The sequence below is a fragment of the Misgurnus anguillicaudatus genome, chromosome 8 (assembly GCF_027580225.2).
Source record: "Misgurnus anguillicaudatus chromosome 8, ASM2758022v2, whole genome shotgun sequence".
NCBI lineage: Eukaryota > Metazoa > Chordata > Actinopteri > Cypriniformes > Cobitidae > Misgurnus > Misgurnus anguillicaudatus.
In genome coordinates, this window is record NC_073344.2 from 13348730 (window position 1) to 13364042 (window position 15313).

The window sequence follows — 15313 nt, forward strand, 5'->3', positions numbered from 1 at the left end:
GCGCGTGTTATGATTGGCCCATATGTTTCATGTTCTGTAAAACTTTAAAATGGATAATTTTGTATTCCGTCAAATGCTACTGAGCTGTCTCACACCCAGCAACTTTGTGTAGATGTTATTAAGCTTTATACTGGTGCATTAAACGTAGTTTTTGACAATATTATATGAGGAGTTTGGGGGGCAGACCAGATGTAATTATGATTTTGTCTGAGCTATTATTGCCCCTACTGTAAAAACCAGCTTAAGCTGGTGAGCTGGTTTTAGCTGGTCTCCCAGCTTGGTTTTAGATGGTATTGCAAGCTGGTCTAGCTGTGTATTGGTCACTTTTTAAGCTGGTCTAGCTGTGTTTTGGTAACTTTTTAGGTTGGTTTAGCTGGACTTAGCTGGTCATGCTGGAAGAGCAGCTGACCCACCAGCTTGACCAGCTTTGCCAGGCTGGTTGGACCAGCTTAAACCAGCTACCAGCTTATGCTGGTCTTTGCTGGATTTTTCAGTAGGGAAATATACAAATTTAATTTTGTAATAGGTAGACTAATTAACTTAAGGTTAAAATAGTTTGAATTCATTTAAACCTTATTTAAAACCATGAAGCCACCTCTTGCTACTCTGAAAATGTTTTGCTATATCCTTGTTTGCAGGTCTATAGGTGCCCCCCAAGCACAAACGCGAAACTCCGTCTATGAATATATTATTTCCTTTATCTCGTAACATGTTTGCATTAAAACTTGTTATAGTGTAACAAAAGAAATTAAAAGCAATTTGTTTGATGATGTAACATGGGGCAATGGCTTTAACGTATAACAAGACAGTGTTTAATCATTAAACAAACAGCTGATGTATTTACTGTAGGAACCAAAGTGTTCCTTCCATTCATTAATTTAATTTTATAACTATTTGTCCATGGGAATTTCTGGAGAATGCCTCTTCAATAAAACAAATATGTACATGTTCCTATTGTGTTTCACATTAACATAAGCTGCCGTAAGCGATTTCTGTGTTTACATTGGCTGGTTGCATAAACTTCTGACACTACCCGGCTGGTAAAACCAACATAATTCCCATGCTGGTATGGTGCTGGACCAGCTGGTGGTCATCAGCACACCAGCAAGACCGGCATATGTTGTGTTTTGGTGCTGGTATGCTGATGACCACCAGCCAATCCAGCACCAAACCAGCACGGGAATGCTGTTTTTTAGCAGGGTAGTCTAAGTGTTAAGTGTTAAGAGTTTTAAGTGTTACATAAAAAAATGTGGATTTGTCAAAATCGATCAACTAGTTCTTAAGACACAGTCTTTACTATACAGCTGTTTATGCAACCGGCCACAGGTTTCCCCTACTTTAAACGCCAAAACAACTCGTGAACAACTGCGTACCACGATGTAAACGTGTAATTCTGTCATATTTCGATTTTTATATTACTGTTTACATAGGCAAGCATTGTAACAGTCTGTAATTTCCCAATACTTTTATTTCAAATGACATTTATGGGTAGAAAAGCTAAATTTAAAAACGCTTACAGCAGCTTCAACCACGTCCAACCCTTCACAAAGAGGTCAAGTGTGCTTACATGAGAAACTGAAATCATTCCTTAAATTATCAACAATTCAGACACTGAAGCAACATTATTTACAATCTAACAAACCAGTCATTCAGAAAGGTTACAACAAAAGAGCCCTTAAATGCCAGGAACATGGAAGCTGGAGCTAAGTTTCCGAATAAATGTCCCAATTTATTCCCAATATATCCCAATGTCTACTTCCTATAAATTGCTGATGTGAGCATGTGGCCAAACTCTTTTCAGTCCAATGTGCAAAAAAACAAAAAAACCAACTAAAATTCAATGTTACTCTGTAATTTAAGGTGCCAGAAACAGGCATTAGGTCTAAATAACAGCATTTCTTATATGCAGATTTTCTTGACAACATTTTTTAAAGTTTCGCTCTATTTTTCTAGTCATTAGGACAGGCCAAAACTGCCTTGGAATAATGACTATATCATTAAACAATAGATAGTATGTGTGACAGGACATCATTCTTTCACAGTTTATGTCACACACAGATTTAAAAAGCATTGGTAAATTTTCGTAAAAAAAAAAATTCCCCAGTATAACTCAAATATGAAGATGAATGGACACAGAATGAAAGTGATTTGTATATTTGTTCGAAAAAATAGAAAGCAGGAGGGACATCACGGCAGTGGGCTGAACTTATCAAAAGTTTCACATGATTGAAACAATCCAGAGGAGCAGGTTAGTTGTGATGCCACATGAATCGTTGATGATGAACTAAACTAGCACACAGACAGCTGCTTGTTTCAAGTCTATTTCAATGTCCAAAGAATTGGAAAGAAGAGGCCTCAGAAATCTGCTTCATCAGAATCGCTGTTTCCTTTCGACTGGCTCTCGTCCTGTTTTTCCCCCCACACAAATCTGTAGTTATTTTCTAATTCTTGTTGCCTCTTCTGTTCTTTATATACTTCCTCTGTGCCTCCAGTCTGCAAACAAAGAGACAGAACACAAGAAATGAGCTTATTTAGTAATACACTCCCTGTAAAAGTCAATCTTGAAACGGTTTCTATAAATGTTAAGAATGATTGCTGAAACACATCACAAAGACTGTAAACTGTGTAGTATGTAGGCGGGCCTAAAATGGTGATTAAACTGTGATTTTTATGGATCTGGTGTTCTGTTTTCCCTATGTGTCCCTTTAGTGTAATGTTTCTTTTAGCATTTTCACCACGTTATGTTTATTTTTTAGATAAATTAAAAGTTTAAATGGCTTGGCTACTGATATGTGTCCATGTATGTAATGTATATGTATTGTTCTTTATTGGTAAATCAATTATTTTTATTCGCTAAAGTACATATAGGCTAAGAGCAAATATACTATAATGTATTTTATCATTTATTAAATATTTCATTATTTTCCTGTTTTCTATTATTTCTTCCTTATATTTATAGCCTACGTGTTTGCTCTAAAACTATTATAAAACTATTATGTTTACATTCAAATTAATTTGTATAGGCCTGTTTATATTTTAATAACACTTTAAATCACGCGTGTGTATGTGTGTGTGTGTTATATTTATATATTTATTAAGTATGTAAACATAATAATTTTAGAACAAACAGGAAGACATAGTATAAGATATAAGGTAAAAAGAAGTAATAGAAAATGGAAAAATTATAAAATATTTAATAAATGGTGATATTATGAACTCATTCAAATCTTTAATCCTTCTAAATAAATTATAAACTTAACGTGATGAAAACGCTATAAGAAACACAGAGAGAGATCAGACTTTGACAGAACACTGGATATCTTTAATTATTTTCTATTATAATTATTAAAAGATTTCCAAATGAATGAATTTCATCACTCCAGTCTGTCCTTTTAAGGGCTTATTGCAAACATAAACACCTGCGTTTATCTTCAAATGGTGTCTTCGACGAACGTATACTATAAAAATGAAGGACATCTTCCTATTCTGACACTCAACAGCACAACATGACATTTTCTAGTGAGTTATATTGTTCTTTCAAAACTGGTTAGTTAACATCCCCTACTGGTCTGGCACACGTGAAACAGCCTGTTTAGTCATTTTTGTGGATCAATATAAACGTGGATCTTTTTGAGAGCATTATCTTGTGCACGTGATATTTTTCAAAAACAAAAGAAACCTGTTTTTTTACTACATCACTGTTGTTGAGACAACATTAAACATTTTATCTAAATATAACAGGCGTCAGTTAACTTTGTAATTATTTTAAATGCATTACATTTGACAGCTTTACGATTTACATGTCGCACTTGCATAACTGTGTGTACATTTATCTACCAGAAGATTGATGAGAAGCTCTCTAAATGATTTTGTATCCTCCTCTGTAAGCCATTGATCTTCTGGTTCCTCCGCTGTCTTATGTCTTAAAATCTTCACCTCAATCTTGCCTGAAAAACATGCTCAAATACTTAGTCATTAACACAAGTGTTGTAATCTAAACTAGTGCCACACGTTTACAAAAAGAAAAACAAATAATGATTCAATTATCTCTCTCACACACACACACACGAAAGATGTAGTAATAGGATGAATGCATGCAGAAAATGTTATGACGGCTGAAACCTGAAAAACCAGAGCAACACCCTGTGCTGAGAAAAACAATGTAACAATGCTAAACCTTGTTAATAATGCTACTAAAATGTATTATGTTCATGTCATTATTAAGACCGACAAAGAACTCCTCAACTTTTTCTACAGTGAATTATCATGCAAAAGCCAGCATCAAGGGGAAAACATAAGATTGTAGTTTCCTAAAAAGATAATAATATATCCCTTTTTTGAAGTGCCCTTAAAGAGACATTCCACTTTTTTTGAAAATATGCTTATTTTCCAGCTCCCCTAGAGTTAAACATTTGATTCTTATCGCTTTAGAATCCATTCAGCTGATCTTCGGGTGTGGCGCCACCACGTTTAGCATAGCCCAGCACAATCCACTAAATCTGACCAGACCACCAGCATTGCGCCAAAAAATAACCAAAGAGTTTCGACACTTTTTCCTTTTAAAACTTGACTCTTCTGTAGTTACATCGTGTACTAAGACCGACGGAAAATTAAAATTTTCCCCAATTTTCTAGGCAGATAAATGAACTATACTCTCACTTTGGCGCAATAATCAATGACTTCGCCGATGCAACATGACTGCAGCAGGCACAGCGATACCACGCACTGCCCAAAAAAAGTCAGTGCGCAATATCACTACACCCGCTGCAGCCATGCCACATCAGCAAAGCCACTGATCATTACGCCAGTTTGAGATAACACGAGTACACGATGTAACTACAGAAGAGTCAAGTTTTAAATAGGAAAAATATCGAAAAACTTTTGCTTATTTTTTAGCTCGATGCTAATGGTCCAATCAGATTCAATGGACCGTGCCAAGCCACGCCAAAAGTGCCAGCGCCAGACCCGGAGATCAGCCGAATGGACTCCAAAACGGCAAGAATCAAATGTTCAACACCAGGGGAGCCGGAAAACGAGCACATTTTTCAAAAAAAGTGGAATGTCCCTTTTTTTAAAAAAAATTAGTAGCTTCAAAGAGAAGAAAAGCATAAATGATTGACGTTGTTATGTTTTTGTTAAAGAAAATGACCAATGAATCACCCAAGAGAAAGGCCCAGGCAGAAAAACATTTTTCAAAGATTCAGAAGTAAAGTTTAGGTCTTTGCCTCACTCACAAAGACACACACAGGCAAACAGGAATACTTAAAGTGTGTGTGCTGGCCTACCTTCGGCCTTGATGCCGGCTCTTTCTAGCTGCTCTCTGACCACTTCCTGAATCTGATGCCACTGGGGGTCGCCCTCGCCCAGTTCCTTCACCTTCACACCCCCCTCATCATCATCATTGCCCCCGGTAACTGCTCCTGCAGCCACACCTCCGCCCACATTATACTTAGTCACCCTGACTTTTACCTCACCACTGTTGCCCGCTTCAGCTTGGGTGAGAGACAGAGAAAAGGGGAGGTTACCGCGAATACAGCGGAAAATTTTCTCTCCCCGTTGTACACGTTACAGTCTCTCTAGCAGTGTCAATGGTTCAATGAGAGGTGCACGACAGGGTGACAATGATTTCATATTTTTTTATAAAAGATATAGTGGTTCTAAACCTATAAAAAATAAAAAGATTGGGACACTTTCTGGTCCCTTAACATGAAGAACATGTCCATAGCTAATGTGATTGTTAATGTAATGCTGAAAAAAAAAGACTTTTTGGGGACACTGCACAGTATAATATACATAATACATGGACTTATTTATATTTATTACACTTTATTATATGATTAAATGCTGGTCTCTAAATACCCGGGCTGCAAAGATGTTACATGCAATTTAATGAACCATTCATTCTGCCATCCGTTCATTCATGCATCTGTTCACTCAGCATTCATTTGCTATTATTACCTGGTGTTTTGGGAACCAGATTTGGGTTGCCGGGTGAAGAGTCTTTCTCTTTTGCATGCGAAGACTGTGTGTTTTCATGCAGGTCTGTGTTTTTTTCTGTTTCAACCTCGTTTTTGTCCTCCAGACGGTCCAGAAGCTTCCCCAATGTGTTCTCAAGAGTTTGTGTAGCCTGTGAGCGATCAAACTCCCCCTTAAGACCTTCATTCTCCAACTCTTGCTGGGCCTGGAAAAAAGTCCACAATACATGGAAATTCACGGCTATATTTGTCCCTAATTTGAATGTGAGCTATAAAGCTTCCATACTTCCTCTATGATGTTGTCAAACTCTTTCTGCATCTCCTCTTTAATCTCTTCTATCTTGGCGGAGGGAACGGTGACATCAGCCATCTCTTCCTCAAACTCCTGCAGCAATCTTTCATCTTCGTCTCCTTCCTCTTCCTCCACCTCCTTTTCTGCTGTCGTCTGTTTTTTTCCCTCCTCCTGTCCGCTCTGAGATGATTGCTGGCTCTCTTTTTCCAGTTCAGCTTTCCTATTCTGAACATTAAACAGACATGGTTTTTCAATGAATGATGATGTAAATATTAAATGAGCAGAGTAGATAATGTCCAGTATAACATACCAAGCAAGCAAGCATCTAAAAAAGTAAAATACTTATTTTTACAACTGTTATGTCAATTTTAGCAGTGAATGAAATGTAGGATGGTCTCTTAGCTTGTGAAAAATGAGATTGTGAAAGTATATGAAATAATTCATGGTGGCAGGGTAATGTTCTTCATTTTTAGCCAATAGCCAAAAAACAAAACAATGATTTAAAGGGACAGTTCACCCAAAAATCCTGGCATCATTTATTCACCTTTATGTTGTTTAAAACCTGTATTAGTTTCTTAATTCTGTTGAACACAAAATAAGATATTTTGATAAATTATGGTAACATACACAGTTAACGCTATCAATTGACTTCCATAGTAGAAATCACAAATCTATGGAAGTCAAGTCAATGGGTACCATCAACTGTGTGCTTAGCATCCTTTATCAAAATATCTTGTATTAGATGTAAATGAAGATTAAAGCTTAATTTTTGGATAAAGTTTTTTTTAATGGGTCATTTATAAATATGTATTGCCTAATAACATCTCTGTAGTAAGAAATATTTACATGTCTCAATAACTCCAGTTTGGAGAACTTAAGCTGTGCGATTTTAAAGGGACACTCCACTTTTTAAAAAAAATATGCTCATTTTCCAGCTCCCCTAGAGTTAAACATTTTTACTATTTTGGAAACCATTCAGCTGATCTCCAGGTCTGATGGTACCACTTTTAGCATAGCTTAGCATAATCCATTGAATCTGATTAGACCATTAGCATCGCGCAAAAACAAACAAACAAAGAGTTTCAATATTTTTCCTATTTAAAACTTGACTCTTCTGTAGTTACATCGTGTACTAAGATCGACAGAAAATTAAAAGTTATGATTTTCTAAGCAGATATGGCTTGGAACTATACTCTCATTCTGGCGTAATAATCAAGGACTTTGCTGCTGTAAAATGGCTCACTACAAAAGAGTGAAGTTTTAAATAGGAAAAATATCGAAACTCTTTGGTTATTTTGGATATAAATGTCTAATCAGATTAATGGATTATACTAAACTATGCTAAAATGGTACCATCAGACCTGGAGATCAGCTGAATGGATTCTAAAAGGTAAAAATCAAATGTTTAATTCTAGGGGAGCTGAAAAATGAGCATATTTTTCAAAAAAAGTGGAGTGTCCCTTTAAATAGTCCTTTAGGATTGTTGCTTGCCACACTGTGCTATCAAGACTGTAATTATATCCATGTCACACTGTATGATCTCATTTTTTCATCAACGTCAGACGGTACGAGTTTAAAGACTTTTAAAAATCGGACGCATCCGTAGTTTTACAACATTAATCGCGACGGCTGGGCGAAAACACACGCTGAAGCGAAGGCTAGCAAACCGAAACGACATCTAGCGTTCATTTTAATCATGCCTTGTCTCGAGCAAAAAAAAAACAAAGAAAAAACAAAGGAGACAAGAACCTGGCATTTGTATTTCCAGCGCATATGTCCACCTGGCTGTTTTCGACATTTGTCTGCGTTGGTTTGTTGTTGTCACACTAATTGCATCATCGGGTTCTATGCATCTTTTGGTTGTCGTAGGGAAATGTCACACAGAAGGATTGTGTCTCAAAATTTCTGACACTGACAGAATTTTGTCGGAGGATAATCAGCTAATCTGCTGTCGTTAATCAGCAGATTTTAGCTTAGGATTCCAGGAATCTTTTAGGGTTTCAAAATTTTTCCCAGACAGCTAAATCGTGGCTAAAATCTCACAGTGTGCACCGGGCTTTATAGCCCTATTCGGACGGGATTAGTTTTACAGGGGGACGTCTGAGAAAATCGTGCTTCTCAGATGTCCTCTGTGTTTTTAATCCCGTACGAATCGGCCATGTCTGTGTTTTTCTCTGACGACCTCCGTAAAAATTCCAGAGCAATTTACCTACTGTTTTTCCGCCGAACTCAGAGGTCCTCTGAGAAACTTAATCCCGTCCGAATGCAAATGTCTGTGTTTGCCCGCAATATCTTTTGCATATTGTATTTCCTGAGTCCCATTCATTCAGATATGGATGTTTTTTCGCATTCGGCAAAATAAAATAATTAAATCAAGACGAGCTGAATATCAAACACTGTTAAGACTGGCCACTGTAATATCATTAACGTTATAAGAAACTCCGAAATGGTAATGTTAATTAATAAAGATAATAAATTGTTATTAGTCATTATTTCTTCATTTCTTATTGTTTATTATAAGCAGACAGTTATATAAAACACGTAGGCTAATGTTACTTTAGTAGGATTTGTATATTTTATTTTGATTTGTTAAAATTAAATTAATAAATGACATTTTCTGTCATAATTTTACATTTAAAGCTAAATATTAAACATTACAAACACGCGTATCCAGAGCACGTGCTCTTCTGCAACGCCAAAATTCATGAAACAGACACTCCCATCTCTGGAATAGCCTGCATCATTTTAATCCCGTCCGAATCGGTACATAAAATCACAGACCTCCTGGGGGACACGTTGAAACTCAAACATTGTTTGGAAAACTAATCCCGACCGAATAGTGCTTTAGTGACAAAAACTGATGCCTATCCCAAACACCTGCTCCCCATCAAAGTGCAAGCTGCCCTCTAGTGGCAAAAGCAAAAATGATCCCTGATGTCTCCAGCACCTGCTTACCTTTTGGTTGCTTTCTTTAAGGTGTTGTACAAACTTCATCAGGTCTGCTGGGTCCGTGATGATTTTAAAATTAAACTTTTCCTCCCCAAATACTGGGCAAATATCGAGAAGGAGAAGAAGGTGAATAATTAGTATGTAACAAACACTTCTTTAAAATAGAGTTTTATTGAATTCAAAATATTAAGTTATGCATTTAAATAAATTTCCTTACAGTCATTATCATGCAGCGGGCTTTCCTGAGTCTCCTGATGGGTCTGTAAAAGATGGACATGATTAGTTCCTCTAAATAACTTGACAGTTTTACAGAGATACCTTGACTACACTGCACAGGTGTAAAGGCAGTGGAAGGTGTATGTGGTTTGCAAAACTGAAAATGGCTGTACCTCTGAATCTGATGTGCTTGACTTTGTGCTGGGTGGTTTGGTAACTCCCTCCCAGAAATCCTTGTCTTCTGGTTCTTCACTTACCGAGTCCCTGTCAGCTACTTCTACAATGAATACAAATACAGATTAGTGATGCACCGATGTATCGGCCGCCGATATTAATCGGCCGATATTTGATGAATTTGAAACCATCGGCATACCGGCAATAGCACGAGAAAGGCCGATACCAATTGTTTATTAATTAATTGCATAAAGAAATCCATTATATGTAAAAAATGAGTTAATGTTGTTAATAAAATAAATGCTGAATAGCTAAAACCACCTTTGAGGGTTGTCATGTTGTCTTATTATATTTGTTTTAGCTTAATTTGTGCCTCTCTTATTATGTTGGTCAGTTGAATGTTAATTAGATCCAATCCATGTTCAGTTAAAATAATTTGATGCAGAAATAAACTAGCTAATAGACCAGCTGTATAGTATTGTATACAAGTGTTTAATATCGGTATCGGCATCGGCCAGAAGTTGTGTGTTTAAATCGGTATCGGCCCAAAAAAATCCTATCGGTTCATCCCTAATACAGATGCATAACTCATCAATTGGCTAGAAGTGGGTTACTTATAGCCAAACTATATCAGGTCTATTATAGTTAACCTATATAGGGAAATGACAATTAATTCTTTGCTGGCTCTGTACACCTGAAGTTCAGAAATTTGTTTTATGCTCATATGTGCAAGCATGAACATCAATAATAGCAGCGCTGGCTCTTCAAGCACGTAATGCCTGGATGCTTACCTTTGGTCTCCGAGCCTGAAACCGGAGGTTCATCCGAATGAACTTCCAACTCCTCATCTGTTTTGTCGTCCTGCAATCCCTTATTCTTTTCATCCTTTGACAGAATTTCATCCAGGTTCCTAAGCTCCTCTGAGATTTGCTCCACTTTACGTTTCGTGTCAGCTGATAAAAGAAAGAGCATGAGAGACAGATACAAAGACAGATGTCCAAGTGCTAAAAATAATGCATCAATTAGAGGACAGTATATGATTAAATGTTGGCTAATTGCATCCTTGGAGACCTCATCTCCAAGGGCATCACTTCCACAGTCGGGACATTTATTTCCAAGAATAGAATAAGTAGACAAAGGAACAATGTATCTATCATGAAAATCAGTCAACTCTGATTAAAGCTCACAGTCTAATTCTTACATGTAATCAGAGTCCAAGCTAAATTTGTGCAACGTTTCTCTACAGCAGTTAAACTGCCAATCAACTATTAAAATGCATCAAGTTAAGGTAGGCTGGATTTCAGCTGACCCTGCTGTGCAAAGCAGCAGTAATAATGTCTCTGCTTCTTTTCATCACAGCAACCAGAAACCTGTTATTGTGATCATGGAGACCCTTGTTGTATTATGAATACAATTTTATTTTATTTATCGTCGCTTCAACTTACAGACTTGGGCCTTGACGTAGTCCATGTACTGCTGGGCGCTGAGTGCAGGTTGGCACACAATGCCCTGTGGCTTGGCAGTGGATGGTGGACGTAATTGGGGGTGCTGGCATGTACGTGAAGTGTGCACTGTCAGAACGTATCGACAGGACTGTGGTTCGTCCACCCGTGCAATAAAATCACTAGAGCCCTCCTCGCACAGGAACTGTTTAAAAGCAAGCACATTTATTGGATCACTCATAATTGAACACTACATGCCTATAAGATCTTTTTGCTGTTCTCAGGAAGACATTAATAACATCACATTGACCTAAATAGTAAACTTTTCTACATGGCCTGAAAAGCAGGTGCGAATGTGTGTGCTCTCTTACTCGAACTTCTGTCTCTCTGGGGTTGCCATTCAGGTCACATTTAGAGCCGTTGACATATGACTGACTGTGGTACCTCTTCAGTTTATGGTGCTTAGATGCCTAAAGAAACGAAGAAGATAGAATTTAAAACTGCACAAACTCCAACAAAAGTAAATCGGTAAAAACAATTATACATTTTTTCCCATAATTTCAAACAGAAATAAATTAATTTAATTTATATATTTGAGATATGAAGTGGGCACAACTAATATTTTATATATAGTATATACACCGATCACCCATAACATTAAAGGAATAGTCTACTCATTTTCAATATTAAAATATGTTATTACCTTAACTAAGAATTGTTGATACATCCCTCTATCATCTGTGTGCATGCACGTAAGCGCTGGAGTGCGCTGCGACGCTTCGATAGCATTTAGCTTAGCCCCATTCATTCAATGGTACCATTTAGAGATAAAGTTAGAAGTGACCAAACACATCAACGTTTTTCCTATTTAAGACGAGTAGTTATACGAGCAAGTTTGGTGGTACAAAATAAAACGTAAAGCTTTTCTAAGCGGATTTAAAAGAGGAACTATATTTTATGGCGTAATAGCACTTTTGGGAGTACTTCGACTCGGCGCAGTAACACCCTCCTTCTCCCATTATGAGAGTGAGAAGGGGAGCGGACTTTTCAGGCGAGTCGAAGTACTCCCAAAAGTGCTATTACGCCATAAAATATAGTTCCTCTTTTAAATCCGCTTAGAAAAGCGCTACGTTTTATTTTGTACCACCAAACTTGCTCGTATAACTACTCGTCTTAAATAGGAAAAACGTTGATGTGTTTGGTCACTTCTAACTTTATCTCTAAATGGTAGCATTGAATGAATGGGGCTAAGCTAAATGCTATCAAAGCGTCGCAGCGCGCTCCAGCGCTTACGTGCACGCACACAGATGATAGAGGGATGTATCAACAATTCTTAGTTAAGGTAATAACATATTTTAATATTGAAAATGAGTAGACTATTCCTTTAACATCCCCCTTTTGCCACCAAAACAGCCCTGACCCATCGAGGCATGTACTCCACTAGACCTTTCTATCAAATCCAGCATTCACTTTTTAAGCAATTTCAGCTACAGTAGCTTGTCTGTTGGATCGGACCACACTGGCCAACCTTTGCTCCCCACATGCATCAATGAGCCTTTGCCACCCATAAGCCTTGGCCGCCCATGACCCTGCCGCCGGTTCATCGCTTTTCGTTCCTTGGACCACTTTTGATAGGTATTGACCACTGCAGACCGTGAACACCCCACAAACGCTGCAGTTCTGGAGATGCTCTGACCCATCACAATTAGGCCCTTGCTTTTTTGGCCCTTTTTTTGTTCCCAGTCTGCAGTGGTCGGTACCTATCAAAAGTATTCCAGGAAAAGCGATGAACTGGAAACAGGGTCACATGGGAAGCGAAGGTTGGCCCGTATGGTCCGATCCAACAGACGATCTACTGTAGCTGAAACTGCTGAAAAAGTGAATTCTGGTTCTGATAGAAAGGTCTGGTGAAGTCCATGCCTCAACGGGTCAGGGCTGTTTTGGTGGCAGAAGGGGGGCCTACACAAAATTAGGCAGGTGGTCATAATGTTATGGCTGTATACAGTATGTCTGCTCTCTACACAAAAAGCAATGAGAAGGGGACCATCTGACTTTACCTTGGCCGTTTCATTAGTCCAGTCAAATTCTGAATGATAATATCCCAAAAAAAGCACATCTCCTTTGATCTCCGAATCTAAAAGGCAAAGACATGAAAGTGCATTTGAAAAATCTAACATAAAAACACCTCGGTAGCATTTTATCACATTAGCAATTCATTTGAAAACATGCCATTTAAAGTTCAAAGGCCAAAGGAAAAAGAATAACAGTAAGATTACAACTACATTTTATAAAAAGCATTAAACTAAAATGTGTGAAAGCTTCAGTTATATTTAGATATTTAAGAGTCAAATCACACATAAAACAATTTTATTAAGAAAAGCTAAAATGAATCATTAAAAAGTTACTTACTCAATCCTTATGAATATTTTTCCACATTTTAAAATAATAGGTAACCAATCAAAATTATGTAACACCACTAATGTAATTATAGGAATTATTTTCGGACTAAAGCATACAACATAAACCAAAACCACTTTTTTAAATAAATTTTTGTTTTGTTATAAATTATATCATTATATTTTTGTCTACATAAATAATTTTAAACATTTAAGCACACAGCTATAATATATATATATATATAAAATTATAATATTATATTATATTGTATTATATTACATTATATATAAAATATGAATTATTTCATATACAGTACCTTCTAAGTGGTATTGCCTGACGTGCTTCCCATAGCAAAATTCATAAGTCCACCAATCTTTGGTCTATAAACAGATAAAAAACAAAGTCCATGGGTCCCTGTGACAAGTTGTTTGTGGCAAAGGAATGAATTTTTGGATATAAAGAGACATTTGAAAATGGGGATACTAAATGCAACATGATGCTTTCTCTAAATTTTCTCATTTGTGATTGATATCATTAGTCATTCATATCCAATGAGTAGTGGTGCATATCCAGTAGTGTTTAATGTAGCTATATCACTGTGATATGTTGATTTAAGGAAATGTTAACCTTAACAAGGCAGGGTGCAGTCTGCATGGGCTTGAGGAGCTCAGGGACTCCCGGGCCACTGTAGCCCTGCACGTCAGACTCTGACACCGGGTCCTGATGAAAGCGCACTGCCTGCGCTGGCAGACGACACTCATACAGCTGCTTGTATTTGTTAGAAACCAACATCACATCTTCCATCTAAAAGTAGAAGAGAGAAGATGACAGAAACAGAGAACAGGAAACAGAAAACGAGAACCACGAACATGTTACATTTAGCTCATTTAAATTCATTTAAATTCGAAAACACAGCTGAGGATTTAGTTATAAAAGTAAAACATATGCGAGCTGTATTTACATTAGCAGGCAATTTCACCACTTGTTACTTATACTCAGCTTTACTAGTCTGTAAGACTAATTGACAGTAGGCTGGTAAATATCTTCTTTTAATACACATACTGACTGCCTTCACTCAAACCATAAGCTAACGTTAACAGTTGTATGTAGCAAACAAACATCTGCTAGCTGCAGCAGCCTTACCCAAAACAATCTTACCTGTCCCATAATAACGGGGTCGGACAAAATCTGTATTCCATATTTCATTTCATTCAATTCTTCTAGATTCAAAAACGCAGAGACGGAGAGAAGACATGTTAAGAAATAAACATATAATCCTCTTAACCATTTAATCAAGGAGGAAGCCATAGTCCTCTCATATCGCTAACTAGCGTTGTCAAATGACTTATTTTGGTGCATGTAGACGTGCCCCGGGCAACGTGGATTGGACAACGTTTTAAAAGGCGAAGATTTGATTGGATAATAGAAACATCAGTCAAGCTCAAAACGTGTTTTCATTGGATCTCGTTCCGTATCAGAAGCTAACCAGCCACGCAAGTGAATTTCATTGGTCAGGCTGATTAGCTTGTCTTGAATCATAGTAATGCTGTGGCTTTGCCTCGTGGGGTCACTGTGGAGTGCTTACAGTTTATTTAATTTTGTAGGGGTATTTGCGTCATATGATATTCATGTGATGGATGGAAATAATCTGTATAATCTATATTTCATTTATCTATTTAATAATCGAATAATTTTTTATTAATAAAATAGCGCATGTCCACGGGACATTTAGACCGTAGAAGATAAACTGCAATCTAACTCCGATTTATTTCTTGTGAATATATATTTCAAAACAATTATATAGAAGCACGAAATAACTTTGTGTCACATTTAAAAGACTTAAAAAAGATGTATTTAAATAGTAATCA

General features: G+C 37.1%; 2 protein-coding genes across 4 annotated transcripts in view; one reads left to right on the top strand and one right to left on the bottom strand.

Moving 5' to 3' along the window:
• LOC129451212 (chymotrypsin-like protease CTRL-1) overlaps nt 1-15313 on the top strand; it is a 112580-nt gene that overhangs the window by 69123 nt on the left and 28144 nt on the right. The gene's annotated exons all lie outside the window — the stretch shown is intronic.
• os9 (OS9 endoplasmic reticulum lectin) lies at nt 1449-14794 on the bottom strand. 3 transcript variants are annotated; one of them, XM_055212945.2, is made up of 15 exons: nt 14604-14794; nt 14073-14249; nt 13762-13825; nt 13106-13182; nt 11420-11518; nt 11052-11253; nt 10398-10559; nt 9606-9709; nt 9434-9467; nt 9223-9314; nt 6262-6492; nt 5959-6181; nt 5286-5492; nt 3838-3947; nt 1449-2493 (listed from the first exon to the last, which is right to left on the bottom strand). In XM_055212945.2, the coding sequence occupies exons 1-15, from the start codon at nt 14751-14753 to the stop codon at nt 2356-2358; spliced, it is 2070 nt and encodes a 689-aa protein (XP_055068920.2). In that variant the 5' UTR covers nt 14754-14794; the 3' UTR covers nt 1449-2355. The 3 variants fall into 3 exon arrangements, with proteins under 3 accessions (XP_055068920.2, XP_055068919.2, XP_055068921.2); XM_055212944.2 differs by having other exon boundaries at nt 9434-9476; nt 14604-14793; XM_055212946.2 differs by lacking the exon at nt 5286-5492 and having other exon boundaries at nt 9434-9476.